The sequence below is a fragment of the Diprion similis genome, chromosome 8 (genome assembly GCF_021155765.1).
Source record: "Diprion similis isolate iyDipSimi1 chromosome 8, iyDipSimi1.1, whole genome shotgun sequence".
NCBI classification, from domain to species: domain Eukaryota; kingdom Metazoa; phylum Arthropoda; class Insecta; order Hymenoptera; family Diprionidae; genus Diprion; species Diprion similis.
Window position 1 is genome coordinate 27,078,261 of NC_060112.1, and position 20,600 is coordinate 27,098,860.

Genomic DNA, 20,600 nt, shown 5'->3' on the forward strand with positions numbered 1-20,600 from the left:
AATTCCGACACTGGGCGCGAATTTGATGGATTTCGAGTGCGGTAAAGGTACGACGCCGGAAGTGTTAGTGAGTTTTTCTGCGAGAATATGTCGAGGGGGCAATAAAACATCGGATTAACAAGGGTCAGCTGTACTGTGATTTCAGCCTTCGATATTTTCACACTTTCACTATCGTTCAGCCAACAAAAATCAGTCTTTGGCCGTTCGGAGAGTTTGAAACGCGATGGAAAAGTGAAAATTCTAAAAGCCAAAAATCAGAGAATGGACCCCCATAAGCGTGCGGGCCTGGCTGGTTGCGGCAGTGATGTCGGTCGTGCCGGCACCGCTGGGGTTGCCCCTAGCAACGACGCAGCAGCGTACACGGGTGCAAGGGGGCCGGGGTGCACGGCAAAAGGCGCCGCAGGGGGCTCGTATACGTTCAAATATGCATGTGGATAGCCTGCATATACATATGTGCGTATACCCACCCACGTGTAGTAGGTACGTAGTATATCCCGCCCACGAGTACGTGAGATATAATTGATTTTACTGCCACGGACAAAATGTTGCGAGTCGATCAAAGCTTCCCATCCCCTCCTCCTCCGATATCATCAATGCAGGGCCATTCTCTTCCCTTTGTCACTGTTGCCGTCCTATGACACTGTAATATCTGTGCATTGTAGCCTGTGCATACAGGTAGGTTACGTGCGTACGTTTTCCCAATTTCAAATCTCTTGTGCGGGATCACGTATTCATAAGCGCGAATGCAGTCAGATTATTCCACAATTGTATCATGATTTTTCAGCATTTTTCTCTGGCCTGCGGCGTTTATTTATCTTCATGAATTGCGCCTGTAATGGTCTTTGTCAACAACTGCTAAATCTGTAAGCAGCGCAAACTGAAATTCATAAGCGTTCATTTATCAGATGAGGTTATTTTTACGTTATCATCTCCCTTGAGAAATTGGACATCGATCAAATGGTTTCTTCGATCAAGATTCAAAAAAACAGAGTACGTCTCGCGTTCGAGATCTTTCTTTTCAATTGCCCTGATTGACAAAAAATTGTACACGACGATCACATCGTATATTCATCGCAACGGCAGCCTCCACCCGATCAGCTCAACAAGTGTGGACTTATACTCAGGTGAGAATAAGTGCATCCTATTACAAGGACGCAAATCGTAGGTCCGAAACGACGACAATTACCTGCCAACATCTTAACACCCTCACCTACGTTCCATTTTTTCACGAGTTATCGTTTGTCAATGTAGGTACTTTCACGATCTGTAGAAAATATTTCACACATTGTCTATGGTATGCATGAGCACATCACCATGAGGTTAGGAACATGGTCGAGTGACCGATACCTGACTGGTTAAAACTTGAATAAAACACCACCAGGTATACGCAGCAGTGTATAGGAGCCAGCTTCGATGGTGCAGCGGTTGGCAAAAAACTTCAGCAATGTCCGGTAAAGGGGCGAAGTTTTCGCTGGTTAAGTATATACGTCAAGGCGGCGAAGTAATTTTGGGATGGGTTTGGTCAGGGTTAGGTTAGGATAAGTTGAGTTGGGCCGAGTTATTCGGCTCCCGATTCGCCCGCGGAATGCGTATCCTTATAGTCGTTCTAATTTCAGTTTCGGAACGCGCGCATGGATTCATGCTTGGTATAATTGGTTTCTCGCAGGATTCGACAGAACTAACAGTAGAAATAAAAGTGATCAGTCTAATAATTTTATTCCCGTGCCTTTGTTAGTACCGCGCAATTTATACAATCGAAACTCGCTTCGTGAATCAGTTCCAGAGCATTGCATTGATGAACGAAAGCAATAATAAGAATTTTGTGATAATGGGCAGTTTAGCAATGAAAGACAAGTAGTCAAATACTTTTCTTTACTTTGGAGCCGGGCGATATCCATTCGCTCTGGTTCAACGAATCTTGTCGTGGCAACGCTGGCAACGTTTCAAAAATACAAATCCAACTGTGCACCGATGACATTATACTCGGACACCCAGCAGCTCGAGATTCGTACATCGCCTTCCGAGTGTCGACTAATGACTCAGAATTTAATTTTACTTGCAGAAAATGTAAAAATTCGCGGTAATGACAAGTTTCACGATCACGTAATAAATTTTTATTCTTTCTTTATTCATTTTCTTACTCTGGTGCGAAGCAATGCGCTCCGAGAAGTAAGAGGACCAACGATTAGCTCCACTTAACTGTTACTAGAAGAACCATACCACTGTTAAGGGGCGCCACGCGGTTGCATGAGATCCGACAAAGCGGCGCCGATTGTTTGATTGAAACGAATTGCTCCGAGTCGGAATGTCGACTGGTCAGTTTACGAAACCCCCGTCCTCACCGAATATTTCGCGCCGGTCCCGTGCGGCGTTTTTCTTTGCGTGCACTAATGCGCCTCCAGGGTGAATTCCGCTCTTGCTAAATAATTCGTCGGGATTTTTATGCGCTTGAGATAACTGGACTCCAGCCGCCAGAACGCCGAGCTGAAGGGATTGCCTCAAGCGAAACTCTGAACAAAGAGGCACTGAGGGGAACTAGGGGGGGGGGGGGCATACACACACACGCACGCATATATATAAATATACGTATATATGGATATCGTGTGTGTATGTGTGTGCAGGTACATAATGCTATTGTATGCAGTGCATACCTGCACAAACTGGCAAAGATAAAAACACGCTTGCGAGTCTTTTTTTCAGGAGGATTCATGAATTCCCCTTGGGCTTACAAAGGGTGCAGAAGGCGATCAAAGACCAAATCCCTAAGCCCTAATTATTATCAACGCAAAAGTATTATTCAAGAAAGATTGTTGATTAACAAACGATAATGCGTTGATTATACGGTTTGGAAGAACGAATCACTTACCCGGCCTCGAGTAGATACGGAAAAAATAACTCTTTCAAAACACCACCGAAATTGACCTTCGAAATTTCGAAATTTTCGCAAAGCATAGAAAACAAAGATTTGGAAAGATAGGAAAAGAATGAACTACATTTAAATTTAACAAGACGATCCCGCATCCTGTAATACGTAACTGATTTTGGAATTTGATGGGATGTGATTTCTATTTCCTAAAACTCCATCATACCAGGTATATATTCTAATTTATTGATAACAAATCCGGGCTCAGTTTCGATAATCTCCGGAAAACATAATATTGAGTAAATTTAGCATAATCATAATCACTAAAGTACACGTGCATGCACCACCACATGATGATTGAAGAAAATTTTCCATTCGTATAACTGTAAACATGGCACTGGAGAATTTCCTATACACTTACGATTAGTTAGCCAAGAGTTGAACGATCTTATAAGGACAGCGATAAGAGAGGCGAAAGAAGAGGCACCATGGCCTACGGTGTGGACGTTCAAGGTAAAAGGGTATGCCGTTTTTGTGGCTAAGAAAGAAAAAAAAGAAAGAAAGAAAAAAAACAACAACCACCGGGACCAGCTTAACAAAGAGTTTCTAATAGATGGTGCAGCGGAACATCACGGACGACGCCTTATAAGGTGAAGATACGACAACCTCGATGTAAACCATCGTACTGCGTCTTCGCCGCGCGGCCGTCCAGCATCCTCCGCCCAATCTACCGCATCGGTGCACGCTGATGATATTTGTATGCGAAAGGATGAGAAACGTATTTAGTATTCTCTGCGTGTATGTGTGCATTACTGTCTAAATATAACACTTCGTGCTTCGGTCTTACCTCACGTTATCTTCGATAATGATCGATTACAGAAGTGTGAAGTATTGATTATGTGTCCGTACTTTGATTTAACATATATATTATACATCAATGATAATGACAGTGAAAATACATATACGTTCAAGCAGTTGAATTTACAGAAACAACTATAATCGTCAAGAACGAACAATTTTTCGAACAACAAAAGCACTTTTCAACAAATGTAAATAACTCTGTAGCTGATATCCGATTTGCTTACCGATTGTAGGAGATCTTTGATGATGACGGTCTTCGCCCTGTTCCTGCGAGCGCCGTTTCCCACGATTTCTTTTAATGGCGCAATTTTTGGCTGATGCAAAGATAGCGTTTTGACCAGCCGATACTCTTCCCCGGTGTGTCTACGTTTGTTTTTATTGAATGTTCCGCACAACATGGTCTCTCGATGATGTGGTGCGAAGCGACCAATTCACTGTACACGGAAAAGTTCTTTCTATTCTTGGTAGACGTAGTAAGCCGCCGGTAAGTTTATCGCATGTATAATAATGGCGGAGGTGTTTTTCAAGCGTGCAGTCTCCGCTCTTTTTCCTCCCTTTATCCCATTTGGTTCTGGCGCCGGGCAGAGATTCCTTTGTGAGTTGTCTATATCCTTTTATTCTTCCCCACTGACGCTTCGTTGTCTTCTTTTATTTCTCTTCGCCACCTTGCGAGATCGCTTCGTGAATATCTTAACTTTTCTCACCCACCTCGGCAATTTGATTCTTCAAGCGGCAGGTTCCTCTCAGGTTATTTGAATAGGGCGTTGAACGTTTTACATTAATTAATGGTTAAATTTCAATCGGCTACTCCCTACTCCAATCGTTCTTATCATTCGTGAGATTGAGCAATAAGAATTTATTCAATGCCACTACGGTGCATTGGTATTGTAGGTATATCAACGATGGACGAATGAAAAGATGAAAGTTCGATTAAAGGATTGAATAATAACGACTCTCCCGTAATCCGTCAATTACTTGATCGGTTTCGATGGTGTATGTTATAGTGGAAGGAAGTTAAGACAGAAACATGAAAGAGCCGACAGGACTGACCGACTGAATGTCTGAGGAAAAATAAGAACGTAGCGATATACGGGGCCGATCAATTTCTTAAGCTAGAAGATATCATCGACGGGTCCATCGGATGTCAAAATACTTTTTGTTCCTGCCTTAGTAAATCGACTTATCGACGTGTCCCACGTAATCTCTGACGAACGTATCCTGTTCGATCGTGTAACGATGGATGCCGAAGCCTTTGTCCTCATCAAATCACAACAGGTATCGTTCCTCCAATTTGACTTCAACGTTTCGTTCATCAGCATCCACTTTTCGCAGACTAATCCGCGGGAATAGGCGAAAGTCAAATCTCACCGAAGCGTTACATGGTCACTGCACAACGGCATGTCGAGGTGAAAAACAAAACCACACCAACACTCCATACGTTCCACACTGACCACTGTGCATCAAATTGACTCGGAATTATCGTTTTTCAGTTATTACTCCAACTCGACTTTCAGCTCTCGCAGATACTGCCGGATAGTACTAATTAATAAAATCTCAGCCTTAACTCAGTGAGAGCCGGGAGTCGACTGAGGGCATAAGAGCATCGATATAGAGAGGTTCCCCAGCCCCACCACCGTAGTTGATTTCAACAGCACCCGGCAGCCTGCGAACGACCTGGTCGCGTGGCGCCGACGAAAGATAGACTTGCAGCTCGCAGTGTTTCTCAAGGTGTTACTTTATACTTCCCTGTTGCATGACGAATATGACACCTATGAACTTAGCGGAGAATTTTTTACGTTATCCTAATACCGTCGACAATGAATTTTCAAGTAAAGAATTACTAGCACAAAGTTAAAGCCATAATAACGATATACTTCCGCCGATAGCCAGTATTTCCGGTAATAGTTTATGACATCTCATCTCCGACTCCATGATGATGAAATGGATTTGTTAATCAAATCATAGGTACACCTTCAAGTACCTTGTTTGCAGATAATTTCCAAGAATAGTTCCAATGCTACGATCATAGAATTTTTACAAGGACTTCTTTCTTTCTTCTTGGTAATGTGACGATAAAAATATTCCAGTGTATTTATTCCTTAGCAGAAACCAAGTTTGAACCGATGCTACAGCGATATAATTGGGTTCATTCAACTTTCTTGCGGAATTTCTCATTCACATTCCGTTCGTGTGTATGATCCGCATGTTCAACGCACAGACGCTTGCGGCTTAGCTCTATACAATAAGAAAGAATTCATGACTTTAAAGGCTCTGAAATTAGGTCACATATGATGTGCCTCACCACCGCGAAGCAAGGACTTCTGCGGTTTGCGGGACGGCCAAGGAATTGGTAAACAACATTTCCACCGTCTGTCACGTGTCATCGGTTAAATTAGATCACTTTACCACTTTACATGTCGGATCAACCTGCTGTGGATGGTTTCCTGAGTAAAGAATTTTGTCTTCAATAACTTCACTCTTCTCAAGTGGGTGAAAAAATAAATTTTATCTCAAGAATTGTCACAAATACCAAAAATTTTCACAAAGAGAATAAATTGTATAAGAATGATTGTCATAAATGTGTTGAACAATGGATCCATAAGAATTGCTGTAGTTACATCTACTTACAACTAAGATTCTCAAAAAATGTCTTCGTTTCTGCTCGATTTTGCAAACGATTTGCAATATGCCCATCAGCTTAGCTGATAGTTTAATGGAACTCGGAATTCGAAAGAATCCTCCAGTTCTCCATATAACGTTCGAAAAATGGCATAGCTGAAGATTGACCACCGCACGACCTGTACCGACTGATGTGGGGTTATAATTTCCATCAGAATCGCTGTAGGGGGACAGGATTGGTTACACGGTTAGATACGGTCAAACGAAACTACCATAGGGGTGCAACCCTACAGCCTCGATAAAACAAATGTTACAATTTAAAGTGAGTCATGTGCCGTGAATATATCGTGCCAAAGTCCAAGTCAATGATTCAACGAATGAATTACGTAATGTCCACGATCAGAGGGGTCAGGTGAGGGAAATCAACCTTTTTGACTCACGATTTATTGAGAATTGGTAGAGGCCATGCGCCATCATGTTCCAGTTACAAATATGGTGCAGTTCTACAGTGCAAAGTGTATTCTGTATATTACCGAACTTTTCAGTCTTATCTCCAGATAAGCAGACGCATTAGCTGTCACAAGAGGAGTTTGATAAATGCATGGGTATACACTTGCGTGTAAATACATGTAATGGAAACCTTTTCCCTATGAGGCTCCATCGTTATGTTCCGGTACTGTTTTTTTGTCTTCAGTTATGTCTTTACTAATCACGGGCGGTGTAAACATTCCGTCCACCAACTAGTCGACTCACCTCTGAGTATGATTTATATTTGTATATAATTGGGGGCTCGATAAATGCTGTATTCGAGTGAAGCCCGTAATAAAACGAGAATGAAAGTGAAAACGAAGAGGGAAGATAATCGGTTTAGATTGTTAATCAGCTGGTGTAGGTACGTCGCGGTGGTCGGAAATATAATTTATCGACGTTTTTCGAAGATTTCAGTTGAGAATCTCTGCGTGATCGTACCAAACAGGTAAGCCGTATAGAAGCACCAATGTACAGTTGTGTGCGTATACAGTGTATGTATGTATGAGACGTAAACGCGGCAGATGTTTCCTTCGCGCCAACTGTTGCTGCTACCCGAGCAGCATCCTGATTTACGAAAGATGAGAAAAGAAAAAGAAAAACCTTTCTTGGTCTCGCTCTTAGCCTCGCCTTCATCTTCCTTTTAATTTTTTTCACAAAAACGATTCTCGCTAAGAAGCGATGGTATATTAAGGAATTGATTTAGTTTTGCATCAACCTGCGTGCAAGCTGACGTTATGACCGGTTTGGTGTAAATGCACAGAAAAAAAAAAACTGAAAGCCAAATTAATACACCTCCTCCCCACCCAACCATCCAAAAAAAAAAATGAAATTTCTTGGGCAATCGATAAAATTTCCCACAAGTTATAAACTTCCTTAAGTCAGAATCATTGCAGAATTGTGATTTTGAGTTAGCGTATAAGTAACGATATAAGTAACCTGATTCCTACCCTAATAAAAAATAATGAAAAATATTTATGCTACTCACCATGAAAGAAATGAATTACCAAATTACAGTTTCACCAACCAAATATGTACAGATAATTACAGTCTTCCAAATCGTGTTGTTAATTGTAGCATAGCGTGACGCTCAGCTTCAGCTATACTACAATTCAGCAATACGTGATATGTGGGGCTAAATTCACCTCAACTTCGAACGATGGAATGTTTGGCATATAATACGATCAGCCTGCGGCAAAAGGATCAATAAATTGGCTCATCAGTTCGCACCTGCCAACTCGATCGTCTTGGTGTACGTATCCGAGGTGGTTATAGAATACACGTTGGGCTGTATACCTCAATCGAACCATCTACCAGTTCTCAACACCTCAGACGTTTCTCTTTCTTAAATCTTGCATTACTGTATTAGAAAACAGTCCACGAATTTTTTGTCAGAGATTTCCAACCTATATCTATTTTAAAAATTCTGGTCTCGTGTCATAAGCATGGTAGACAGAAAAAAGTATGAAATCTATATCTCTGTGCCAAGACACCTCACAATCAGTGATCAATCGTAAATGCTCCTCGTGCGCACAAAGTAAACCTGCACCACCTGTCCTCGTACTTCTCGTATCGTGAAACGCTCGTAGGAGGCAGAGACCCCCGTCTTTCTTGCAGCCTCCCTTTTGAGTGCGTTCAAATCAGTGCTCGCCCCTCCTCCTCTCGCCCCGCGGATCCTTTCGTAAACCTCATCACCGGGACGGCGACCACCTGCCCCAAAGGAACACGTGCGGCCAGCAAGGAGCATTCGAGGAGCAGCTGCATCGGGCCGATTCCGATCTTCTCCACAGTTCCGTATGCCAGAAATAATTTTACAGATTTCTCAAGCGGAAAAAAAAACCTCCAAACCGCTTGCTCAGCCTTCGGCTGATGATAATCCATATATATGCGATAATCGGTAGGTAATTATGCTTTCAGGTGGCGCGTACTGGACTGTTGGAGACCTTTTATCTGACGAGTAAAAGTACTTCGTGCCGGAGATATCGATAATGATGGGCGCATAAAGACACAACAAATACGTATGAGGTAAATAACCGTTCCGTTTTGCAAGGACTACAGGCTCCTTGGAGATGCGTTTTATTTTAAGTTGAGGTAGGTTGAGACTCGTCGAGGGTAAAACCTTCCCTCGGAGTCTCAGGGGCGCAACAGATGGCGAGCGTGGCGCGTGTCCTCTTCAAGAAGAACTCTCGCCTTTTAGAAATGATCGCCCTGCTCCCGGAGGGATGAGCCTTAACCGCCGGCATCGCGTTTTTATGACAGATTAGAAAATCGTCAAATTCAGCAATGGATTGAGGATATTTTCTCTTGCTGGTAGTTTTACCCTTACGACAACGTAAGTTCAGCTTGTTTTCCGTTTACAGCGGAAGTGCAGAATGCGGTACTTCTGCAGCAGGATGCAGAGATTTCTTGTCACTCCAAAATTATCGCATAACGTGCATCTTCCAGATCCTACCAGATCAATTCAATACTTAAGCTTTACTGAGATAGAAGGTAGGGAAAGAGTTATTTCGAGTGCCTTTTTCAACCGGTTTATACAGTGATCGAAACCAGCCCATGAATTATCCGCATCGAGTATAGAAAGGAACGGATCGCAACTAGACGGTGGATATAATAAGGACTCTGAATAAAAAAAACACGCGGAAGCGAGTATCGTTTTACAAGGGTGACAAGCGACGTGATGAGGGTGCCGGAGGGACGAGGACGGTGAGACAGCCGTTGCCAAGACGCAGCTGTCCTCTGGCGCGTGTGCAGCAGAGACCCGTGCGCTGGGTAGGACTGACCAATCCGAATCCAAATCTCGTTCCTATTTCAGTCTTCAGTTTTGTCTAGAATTCTTTTGAATATAAATTTGAGAGTGAAGAATGAAATTTTATCGATAGACTTTGCAAGCCATGTGATACAAGAGCTTGAAATTTTATCTTCATTCTTTTTTCAGTCATGAATTTTCGAAACATTCTCTGATCTACCTAACTTTTCGGATAAATACAACGCAAAACCAAAGAGAGATGTTGAGAAAAATTTTAGGGTTTTTTTTTTGTCTCAAATTAAAACGTATAAATAAATATATGAGGAAAATATGTCTCCTCAAAGTCATCACCTTTTTTTAATTTCACCCAAGAAACAAATGTTTTACACCATGTTGGTCTTATTTCATTTTTTGTTGCGATGATATCTCGAAAAGTTTTAAGTTCATCATGATTTCCGAGCCAAGAATTATTATAATATATTACATGAGTTTTCTCGAGTTTGAAAATTCTTTAAAGAATAATGTTTAGAGAAGAAACTTTCTAATTGAAGAACAAATTATGATGAAAAATTCCGAAAAACTATCAATGCTCCTTTCAATAGACAGAAGAAAATCTAAACAATAGAGCAAATGAAAAATACGATCCTACAATCTTGTCTAATTTCAGAAAAAAAATGCTCCACTGGCTTCCCTCTATCCAGCGTACAATTAGGAACCAGCGTTACAAAGAAAGTAATGATTGTCTTAAGGAATAGCTCAAAAATAATAACACAAAAATCACTTCAACGGATCGGAATACATAAAACATAAGAAAATATATCGACTAAATATTTCAAAGTATTATCAATGCTGTGTTAGAAAACTCGAGAGTTGTTCCGATGAAGGCAAATTGAAAATAGCGATTTTTTTGTTAACCGTGATCGTTACGTTAAATGGAATATCGTTAAATGAGAATTGCACGAGATTTCAATGGCCCCTAATAAAATTCACCTAACTTTAGAGAGGCTAATTGTAAAAGACCTAACTCTGGCGTTACGATTTTAATTCAAGTAACTTTACGAACCCGGATGATAAAACAGTTGACTCCAGTGATAGTTAAAGATTGAAGATAATTCTTTTATCATCGGCGTCCGTAGAGTTACTTGGATTATAATCGTCACGCCATTGCAAAGTTAGGTCTTTTATAATTAATCAACGTTTCTAAAGTTGAGTGAATTTTATTAGGGGCCATCGATTTGTAGTATGACGCACGGCTTCCTGTGCAGGGACAGCAGTTGAAATTTTGAATCGCCCTGCATCATATGATTGCTCTGGCCCAGGGTTTCATATTTCTATAGGACAAGCTAATTAAGTCTACTAAAGTACTGAAAGGCTTCGACACATGAAGCTAATCAACTCGATCGAACTTGATATTACATGGTATCACCATAGTGTGATCTATTTTAATTATCCGAGATAATTATTCATCCTGAATGAAAATTCTATGAATCTATCACAAGGAGGCTCATATTAATAATTTTGTGACCTGTGCGGGTCTGCAACCAAAAACTTTCGTTCAACAGAACTACGCACGAAAAAAAGTATTGAAAGATTGCGGCATTAGTATTTTGCAGCAGAATCTGCAGCAATCGCGGAGAAATTTGATTACTGAATTGAAAATTCCAGTTAAAAGTTGCGGTAGATTTTACCAAAAAATATTGCTGTCACGATAGTTATCACAATTATCGATGTAAAATATAACATCCATTTTGTTCCGCTTGGACTTTTTGTAGCAAGATCTCATAATCGAAATTAAATTCCTACTACCTATCGGTGATAAGCGTGAATGAAAAAGAAAGGAAATGGCCGAAAAATCAAACGAAATCTAGTAGCTTATCAGGTGGACACAATTAGGATGCTAACAACGAAGCGTTGTTCTTCAGAAGCGGATATAGTAGACGCAGCATACTAATTCGGGCCGGAAATCCTTAGGGGTTTATTACGCTTATCAAAAGTGTACGAGAATACTCGAACTGAGCGTCAACCAAATTTTTCCACTGCAAAGTTACACATGGTCCAACTTTTTTCTAAATGATCTTCAAAATGTAGGTTAAGGTTGCTATCGTTGGACTCCCTGAGCAAAATTGTTAATAAAATTGATTTTTTAGTCAAAGGTGAAAAACCAATACTGAATGTTCTCATTGAAACCTATTCCATAAAACATTGACATGTGAAAGACATTGTCGTTAACCTTCTAATCAGCAAAACCGAATCTGCAATTTTTTACATTTAGTCCGTTCATGGCTGTCTCTGTAGACTACTTGGTCTACTTAGTTTGTTTGGTACATAGATATATTAAAATGGTGGAGTAAGCAGATTTTTCAACTCAAAAATTATGAAATCATATAGAATCGTACTTATATTGGTAAGTGAGATAATCTTATAGCTAAAACTATGACAGATAACTCAAATACTTTTTATTTTTTATTTCACATGCCTGGAAAAAAAGAAATCTGTCTGATGTTATTCCAACAAGAAGCAAATGATAATTTTTGTAGACGTGCCTAATCATCTCGTTATTACCATTAAAGAGAAAAAGATGAATAAGATATTCTGATTTTACACATCCACGAAGAATAAATGACATTATCTCATATCTACACTGATAAAAACTAATGTAAATGTCTTTTTGCAACACTGTTTTGGCTTCTTTTTTCAAACGCTGTGGAACGTGTGTAAACTGCCCCATTTCCGAACAATGTAGATATACATCTTATCTCATATTTATCTGTTCCTTTCTCTTCGACCATTCTAGACTAAATACGTCACAAAAAAAAAACTTGAAACTTCACGATGAACAAAACCAGCTGCTTATCCTGAACCAAATAAAAATAAGTTGCATGTGTTTATCAATGCAACTGTGAGTATACAATGAAAGAAACTCTATAAACTAACTCTTTTGGAGACTTTCAAGATAATGAATGATCAAAAAAAAGAAATTATCAAAAAATTATTGGCCCATTCATCGCACTATTTCGCGGGAAGTGCGAAGAAACAAAAAATGTCTGATACACTGCAGAGTGAAACGTGAGCTTTGGTATATGGGTCCAAGCACATTTTCCTGTTCAAAACAAACGAGACCAAATGGAACAAATCCCTAAATTACTCGATTTCGGTACGTCTATGATACCCATGTGATTTTTTTTAACATGGCCGCTCATTCTCCACGAAAACTCTTATTCTAAACTGAACGCAGTGTTATTCGCGAATTCAAAACATTTCCTCGGTTCATGAAATCCAACCTTGCCCCACATAATTCTGTGGTCCACATGTTACTTTTTCTCTGCCTGAAGGATAGTGTACATGCAAATAGAGTGAATTCTTCATTTTTTCTTATTAATGATATCGAATGAGAGATACTTGTTCCGAGGAGAATGGACTGGATGCTCACCCAGTAACTGCGATCCCGAAGCTTGCAGGGTAACCGATATCTGCATAAGGTAAGGTAGAAACCTGTAGAAAGCTCCGGTAAGTTCGGAGATGTACCAACTGCTGAACAGAGCAAAAGCTTGGCAACCATTTTTTCACCATGTACCGAAAGAGGAGTATATTTTCAAAGCCTTTTCCACACCCTAGTTAAAAGCTCGCGAGAGTGTTACAGACAATTTGTTTATTCATCTCAGCTCGGCTGCACGTTGTAGGTAAACGTTCATGAGCATGAATTGGAGCCGGCAGCCTGTAAATTCTAGAAATAACTTCACGATTTACTAACGAAGGGAAAATACGAACGCGGGGTCAACGGTACGACGATTACGACGTAAGATGAAGACGACGACGACGACGACGACGACGAGGATCGCTACGTACAGTAATAGCACGAGTTTCCCATCTCTGACTAGAGCGCTATCGATCCATACTACGACTATACGCCTTGACCGACCTCCGATGCAAGTGCAAGTGCAGGCGTTGCCCGTACTTCCGCCTTCCAACTTCCAACTGACGTACAAAAATACCGAAAATAATCTCAGATTCCTTATCGGTTGGCTGGCAACAATGCAGAAGACGAGGTCGTTTTAATATTTCATTTGTAATATCTCAGAATGCCCACTATTCATTATACACTTGTGAAGTTGAGTGAATAAATTTAACATCTCTCATCAACTCCAATCAGGTCGTTCATTGGCGAAATCATATTGTTTACATTTACCGAACAGAACTCAAAATTCGATTCAAAATCAATATCTCTCAAGGCGCAAGGCACAATTTTATCTTTCGATGACAATTATTATTCCAAAAGTATTTTAGAGAAAGTACTGCATATCTCCAACAAGTTCAGAATTTCTTCCGATCGATCCGAAATTACGACATCCCTTAAAGTATATAAATCTATCGTTTCACAAAACCATAAAATGTACAAGAGCTGGAGTTTTTGAAAACATAAGATCCGAAAGTTTTACTCAGGTAATCTACGTATCATTCATCGTTCAGCGTTAATCCTTGGGAGAAATGCAGGCGGGAATCGGAAATGCCGACTCATGAGCTACGCGCCAGAGGTCAAAGTCTGTCTTAGCGTTATAAATCATTTAGCCACAGGGAATGTCGGTATATCTTTGTATGAAAGACGGAGCTGGGCTGTTTCTTTTGGATTAATCTATTCAAATTAGCTATAGAATTTTTCATCTCCATGAGATTCCGATCCAATATTCAGAGTAAATTCAATGAACAACGTCAATTCTGACTTTATCGTTTCGTCGAACCTTTCAATAAATGTTTTAAGTACTACAGATATGTCACGGGTATGGCTGACGTGCGGATGATGATGCCAATGTCATTTAATTGCTTCATGAAGAGACCAAATTACAGATAGTAAAATATGTGCCCCCCTATTCAGTTGACACCAATTGAACAGCGTTTCACAATGCAGTAATGGCAAATTGTAAGCATCTGCCTGCTACTGGACATTCGTCTTCAAGTCTGCCGCTCCAATATAGGCCCCGTTTGTCCAGTATGTAATATGCTACTTGATTTTCAATAGCGTTCACGATAGTTAATAAGCGCCGCATAATCATTATACAGTCCCTACTACGGTCATCTATCGTGGGCTTCTGCTGTAGAAGACTCGGTAAATTTTGAAATTTATATCCGAACGTTCGAGACCGAGCAATAACCGTATAATATATTGGAAAATAAGTGCATATAAAACTGTAGTAATACAGAACAAAAAAAACTTACCACAGTGAGACTGTCCAATTCGCCTAGCCATTCGTTGAGCAGTTGTTCCGGATCTGTTTCATTGTCACTGTCCTCGCCGCCTTCCTCTTCGTATCGCTCCATTATTTTTTTTTTTTTTATATATTCTATGTATCGTCACCCTGTTATTTTTTCTCCTCCCGAAACACCGGGAACAATCACTGCAACTGCGTGGCTCGTTTCAGCTACCGTCTTTCTGTAACAATTATTTTAAATCATATACATAAGACCTTGTTAATTAATGCAAACACTTTATGGTTTGAGTGAATAAAAACGGTTTTTAAATCATGCCAATCAGCCAGATGATGATTAAAAATTTATCAAGGTAGAACAACTTCCGGTTGCACGTAGCTACAGGAAATAACGCTGTGAACATATTCATCTATCGCCATCGTAATACATCAGTTATGTATAGTGTATCAATATATGTATATACGATAGTATGATCGAGCTTGTAAATCCCACGTGTATAGTTTGGTGGACTTCTTGTCGAAGTAAAAATGATGTATTTATACATTGAGAAAAATAATTACGTTCAAGATCGGTCGAAGACCTGCAGAGTGCAGACATGTATCCATAGTCACCACGACGATATTGTCCCATTGAATAGTTATTATTATCCGACTTTTTGTTCGATACAGAGAAAAACTGACATACTTCATCCTCGACTTCATCAATAGAAGTTTTTTCTAAGGCTTTGGCAGATGAGCGGGGATCAGTGATATCGTGGATACGTGTTATACATAATATGCATATCTAAATACAACGGCAATGAACTTGTGTGAATACACACGTTGACAGGATCGTTGAAGCAAATAATTGCCGGTTGGCGCCAAGCACAGTCGGCCGGTGCATCGTGCGAAGCTACCGCGGACACGTCCGCGACGTTGGATTATTCAAGCCGTACTTTACACACGTCCAGAGCATCGACGAATGCAGGCTCGCCGGAGCCGTCGGGCCTGCCTGGTCGTCGCCGTTTAACCGCCAACTGCACTCATCGGAAACTGCAATCGAGTGTCAGTGTCAGCGTCCTTTGTCCATCACTATAGCGAGCCGCTCGATATCGGGATATTAACAATTGTATACACGGTGGGATCAGCAATTATAAAGGTGGCAGGAAGCAGGAAATACGTTTATGCATTCAAGTATGCGTGAATACCGTGATCGGTAGAGTGAATATCGGTTCGCGTCGCTACGATATGGCACGGCCTTATAGGTCTATACAGCACATTAAATAGCATAGGGTCGCAGCACCACGCCCCGGCACCACGTTAGCTGTGCCTGCGGCAATACACGCTCCAAGTGTGAATGGAGGAGAAAAAATGGGAAGGGAGGAAGAACAGAACATGAAGCGTTTTATTGTCAATGAAAAGACAAAGGCAAATCACCCACACTACACGCCTATTTAACGCGGTGGTAATCGTTGCCCTAATGGCGTAATGCCTAATGGGCCACGACTCCGGCACTGCAAGGTGCGCCAGGCCTAAAGGAAAACTTTTACACACTCCTTTTTCCTGATCGACCATAGAAAATATAAATTGATCAAATAACAAAAGAATCTTTACTACCGTCTGTGCTCCAAGTTCTCGAGGAAAGAACCCGTTTACCCGTTTAATTGGGGAATAGGTTGTGCTGCAGGAGTTTAGAAAAATGAAAACACCGGACGTTTGAGATGGCAACTTCTTCTTTACTTCACTATCTAGATTAATATGTTATTCATTTTCTACTGCTACTAGCACAGTTTATCTTGGACTTATTTCAAATTTTTCCCATGCCAGCATAAACATTGTCGTAGGTATAATGGGAACACGAATTTTATCATCCCGTTGGTACATTTTCAACGATGAAGAATGCCATCCTATGCTCTAAAAAAGAATCAGCAGAAAAATTGAAACTATTTTTTTCTATTACAACGCTACAATCCAAGTACGGAGAAGATTCTACAAATTATCAAAGAAAAAACTCTGTGCAGACATTTGACTGTAGCACATCTGTAGCTGACCACTCGCGGATACGTTAAAAGACCATGACTAATTTCACGGAGTGTGTGTGTCACGCTTTTTTTAAAACTCTCCGTCTTCGTTTTGTACTTTTTTGTGTCGCTTATTATACCGTACAACTTGTTTTTCATATTAGAAATCTTTTTTTCGTCGCCCGAGTCATTTGTTCTCGTCTCTACGCTGATGTCACAAATTTACATGATCTCTGCGAAACCGGTGAAACAATTCAAGGCTAGACTAACCACAGCTGGATATGGAATTACACGAGTGTTCAGCACTGAGTCGTACAGCAATCTAGGTCGGTTTTTCGTGAAAAATATTTTTATTCCAACACACACTTGGAAAGTTAGATTTTCGATGCCTGTGGATTGTGCCTGGAGTGCACCATTTCTGAACAACGCGGTAAAACAACGCTGGCGCGTGCGTGTAGCTGGAATTCTCAACTTTACACATTAGGGCTTTCTTGGCGTACGCGCACTTTTCGATAACTCAATTCTACCCACGAAATTCACGCACGCGCCAGTCGCGTCATAGGAGTAATTCTGAATTCAACCTGAAGTTTGCGCTTTTAGGTTAAGTTTCATCAAGCCGGGCCTATGACAGTAGACCTCTTGACTGCCTTGATTTACTTCTTTTAGATTATTATATTACATTCGTTTGCTTGCGATATCTTATTCGAGTGCTCACAGCGCTTGCCATGGCTTATGCTGCATTCATAATACAATATATTATTTTCAATGGATCATAGGAATCGATAGGTGATACACGAATTTTATTGTAATTCTGTATCTTGTAATCCAACAATCAAAAAGGGATCAAAAGTGTTGCGCGTTTGAGTTTTGGTATAATGTATTTATTCGGTCAAAAGTCGAAAAAATCGCTCAACCAAAGGTGGAAGTGTTAATCGTCTGGAATATGCAATGAAAGAAAAAAAAGGAATCAACAAATCGATTCAAACAGGCCAGGTGCCAGGTAAACTGCGAAAAATTCACTCGGTTGTAAATGCATGAAATATGACACGAATGAGGTGGATGCGTGGAAAGAATCACCATCAAGTCCCGTCACTCCTTTCTCGAGTGAGTCATAAAAACATCAGCTATTCGAAGTTTGAGGTACCAAACCTTCTTAGGGAATACCTGAATAGCCTCAAGATATGAATTAACTGAACAACTTTACGGTCCATTCCACGGTTACATATCCACAACTATTTTGGAAGTGTAAGATATAAATTTAGGTTGTACAGTTTTTGAAAATATAGTTCAGTATTTCCTAACTGTGAGTTGGAAAGCGATCCCGTTTCTGTCTTGGAAATTACAGATCGAAATGAATAACCACTTTCTATATTCGTAACACTGGTGGTGTAGGGAGTGTAAAACATGGCGTGGGCGACGTCCACCTCAACACGTCGCACAGTTCTACCCACCACCCACTTCCAAGTATCCATAATCAGTGTTGGAGTATGAAAAAGGTCAGCGTCGCCAATAACGTGTTATGTAATGAGTGGTGTAGTATCGTACATATGAATGCATGTACCTACATACAGTGAGCTTTCCAACTCAACTCATCAACTGTATGCGTTTACGACGCGAACCTCTTATGCCATAGCTGTTAGATTTTCCATTGATGGGAATTTATTCATTCACATTCATGAAATGAACTTTTCTAGGTACTCTGAAAATCACATCTTTTGCAGATACACAAATTCGGAAAACTGTTTTATTTCTGATGTACTATGAAACATCGATCACTCCTTTTTTCTTAATAAAAGATGAATAAATAAGAGGCGTATCATGTATTTCGCGTTATGTTGAGTTGAAACACATCGTGATGCAAAAGTCGTATCGAGCTGCAGACGCCATTCTACCTGCTACGTATACCACCTGCAGTTAATACCACGCCTTTCTCCTATCCTATAATAAACTATAATGGGTGAAATATTATAAGCACACTTCACACCCCAATCCATAGCCTCAACGATTCCTTCACCCATATCCATGCATATCTTTTACAATAATTATACTGTAGAGCGACCATGAATTTAGTAATCAAGGCTGGACCTGCATTTCTCACCGATCACAGCATCTTCGTAGGAGAGATTATTTTTGGCGCAGAGAAAAACAGCTGATGTAGCTGGAATGGGAATTGTACGGCGACTAACGCGTAAAATGGTAATGGCTTATCGGAACAGCGTTAAGGCGTAGGGAAAATGAACAACGAACCCACTCACATCGACACTTAAGATCAATAAATCGAATTGCCCAAGCCGCATAAGTCGGTAATGGCTTCTTTACTTTTTAGGGGAGTGACGCCGTCAACCGTGGCACGGGACACACGCCCGCACGCACAACACGTACGCACTCACGCATGCTCCACGCGACAATCAACGTTCACTCGAAAAGGTACGAAGGCCGAGTTCAAATCGCAGATAAGTGAAATGAGCCCTGGTCTGTGCGATAATTGTTCCTCGGGCAGTTTTTTCCTGCCCAGTATTCATGTAAAGTACAGCATTTCTACTTTAATGGTTCCGTTTGCATAATGAAGCCCAGATAAAAACTATGGTATGGAAACGTGCGATGTGCCAAAAATGTATAGCCACTACATAAAAATGGTTCACAGCCCCTTTGCGATCACCCGGTACGTGATAAATATGCCCTTGGCAGAAAATCTCGGGTGCTGCTGTGAGGATGAATGTACGTTAAAAATTCACAACGTCGGTTTAAAATACTCCAGGTATAATGAAGTTCGTTTAAGTGCCAAGTATTGTTCCAGACTGGCTGAGTCATCTGCGACTCATTCAGATTCTGAAAGTCAGTTTTTTCTATATACGTACTTTTAACGAAGTATCTCCATAGGTATAATACCTCTTGTTCCTCCAATATGAGGCAAAATACCGAAAATAAGTTCTTTATCCAACCCTCGGGGTAAAAAGATTGAATGGTTCCTCTTGAGTTAGCGTTTTCATCTTCATCGTTTCACCCCCGATCTTAGCGATAAAATGATCATGCAGTTGTTCAATAATATCTCAACATTTGCTGTCATAACAACATTTATTAATAAACCAAGTCTTTGATATGATGCAGGTTTTTTTTCTCAAACAGTACTCAAGCATGTCCGTTCTAAGACATAGCTTTAAATAAATAGTAGGTGTAAGTCGAAAGGGTATTAAATATGTCTCAGGAAAAGAAAAGTGAGTCAGCAAACGACGGCTCGTTGCAGCTTTGGTATAAAATAGAAACTAGTCTAATGAAAAATGAACCAAAAGCCATTTCAGTCCCCCTCATTCGCATGTAGCGGGATTCAGTAACGCGATGTGATATAAAGAGCGGTGAGGAGCTAGTGCAGGCGGTAGAATAGTACCTACCCAAACTGTTGAAGATAAATAGAAGGCAAGAGGAGAGGGTTGGGCAAAAAATTAGACAAGAATATAGTTGGTCATCGTGTTCCAGAGCCCAACTACTCGTTTTTTATAGTAATAATTACCAAACACGGGAAAATCCCCCTTGAATTCCCAGATTGAAGAGCATTTAAACGGTGAAACAACGTTATTTGTGTTACTTGGAGTCGATAGTACATCCTCTATCTTCAGCATATCAATAGGGTAGAGACTTATTCAAGTGCTTTTCGTCTCAGATGAGATGGCATGTATTATGCAAGTCCGTATAGCTGGACCGTCAAACGGATCAAGCATTGTTACGTGAGAGATGTAGGGATTAGATATAAATCCGAGAAGTCGATCGGGACCGCATCATTCACA

At 40.6% G+C, this 20,600-nt stretch overlaps 1 protein-coding gene across 1 annotated transcript in view; it reads right to left on the reverse strand.

Moving 5' to 3' along the window:
- LOC124408481 (amyloid beta A4 precursor protein-binding family B member 1-interacting protein-like) overlaps positions 1-20,600 on the reverse strand; it is a 74,788-nt gene that overhangs the window by 32,940 nt on the left and 21,248 nt on the right. Inside the window, exon 2 of the mRNA XM_046885427.1 lies at positions 14,829-15,042. Within this exon, the coding sequence (XP_046741383.1) occupies positions 14,829-14,930 (102 nt within the window). The 5' untranslated portion in view covers positions 14,931-15,042. The remainder of the gene's footprint in view (positions 1-14,828; positions 15,043-20,600) is intronic.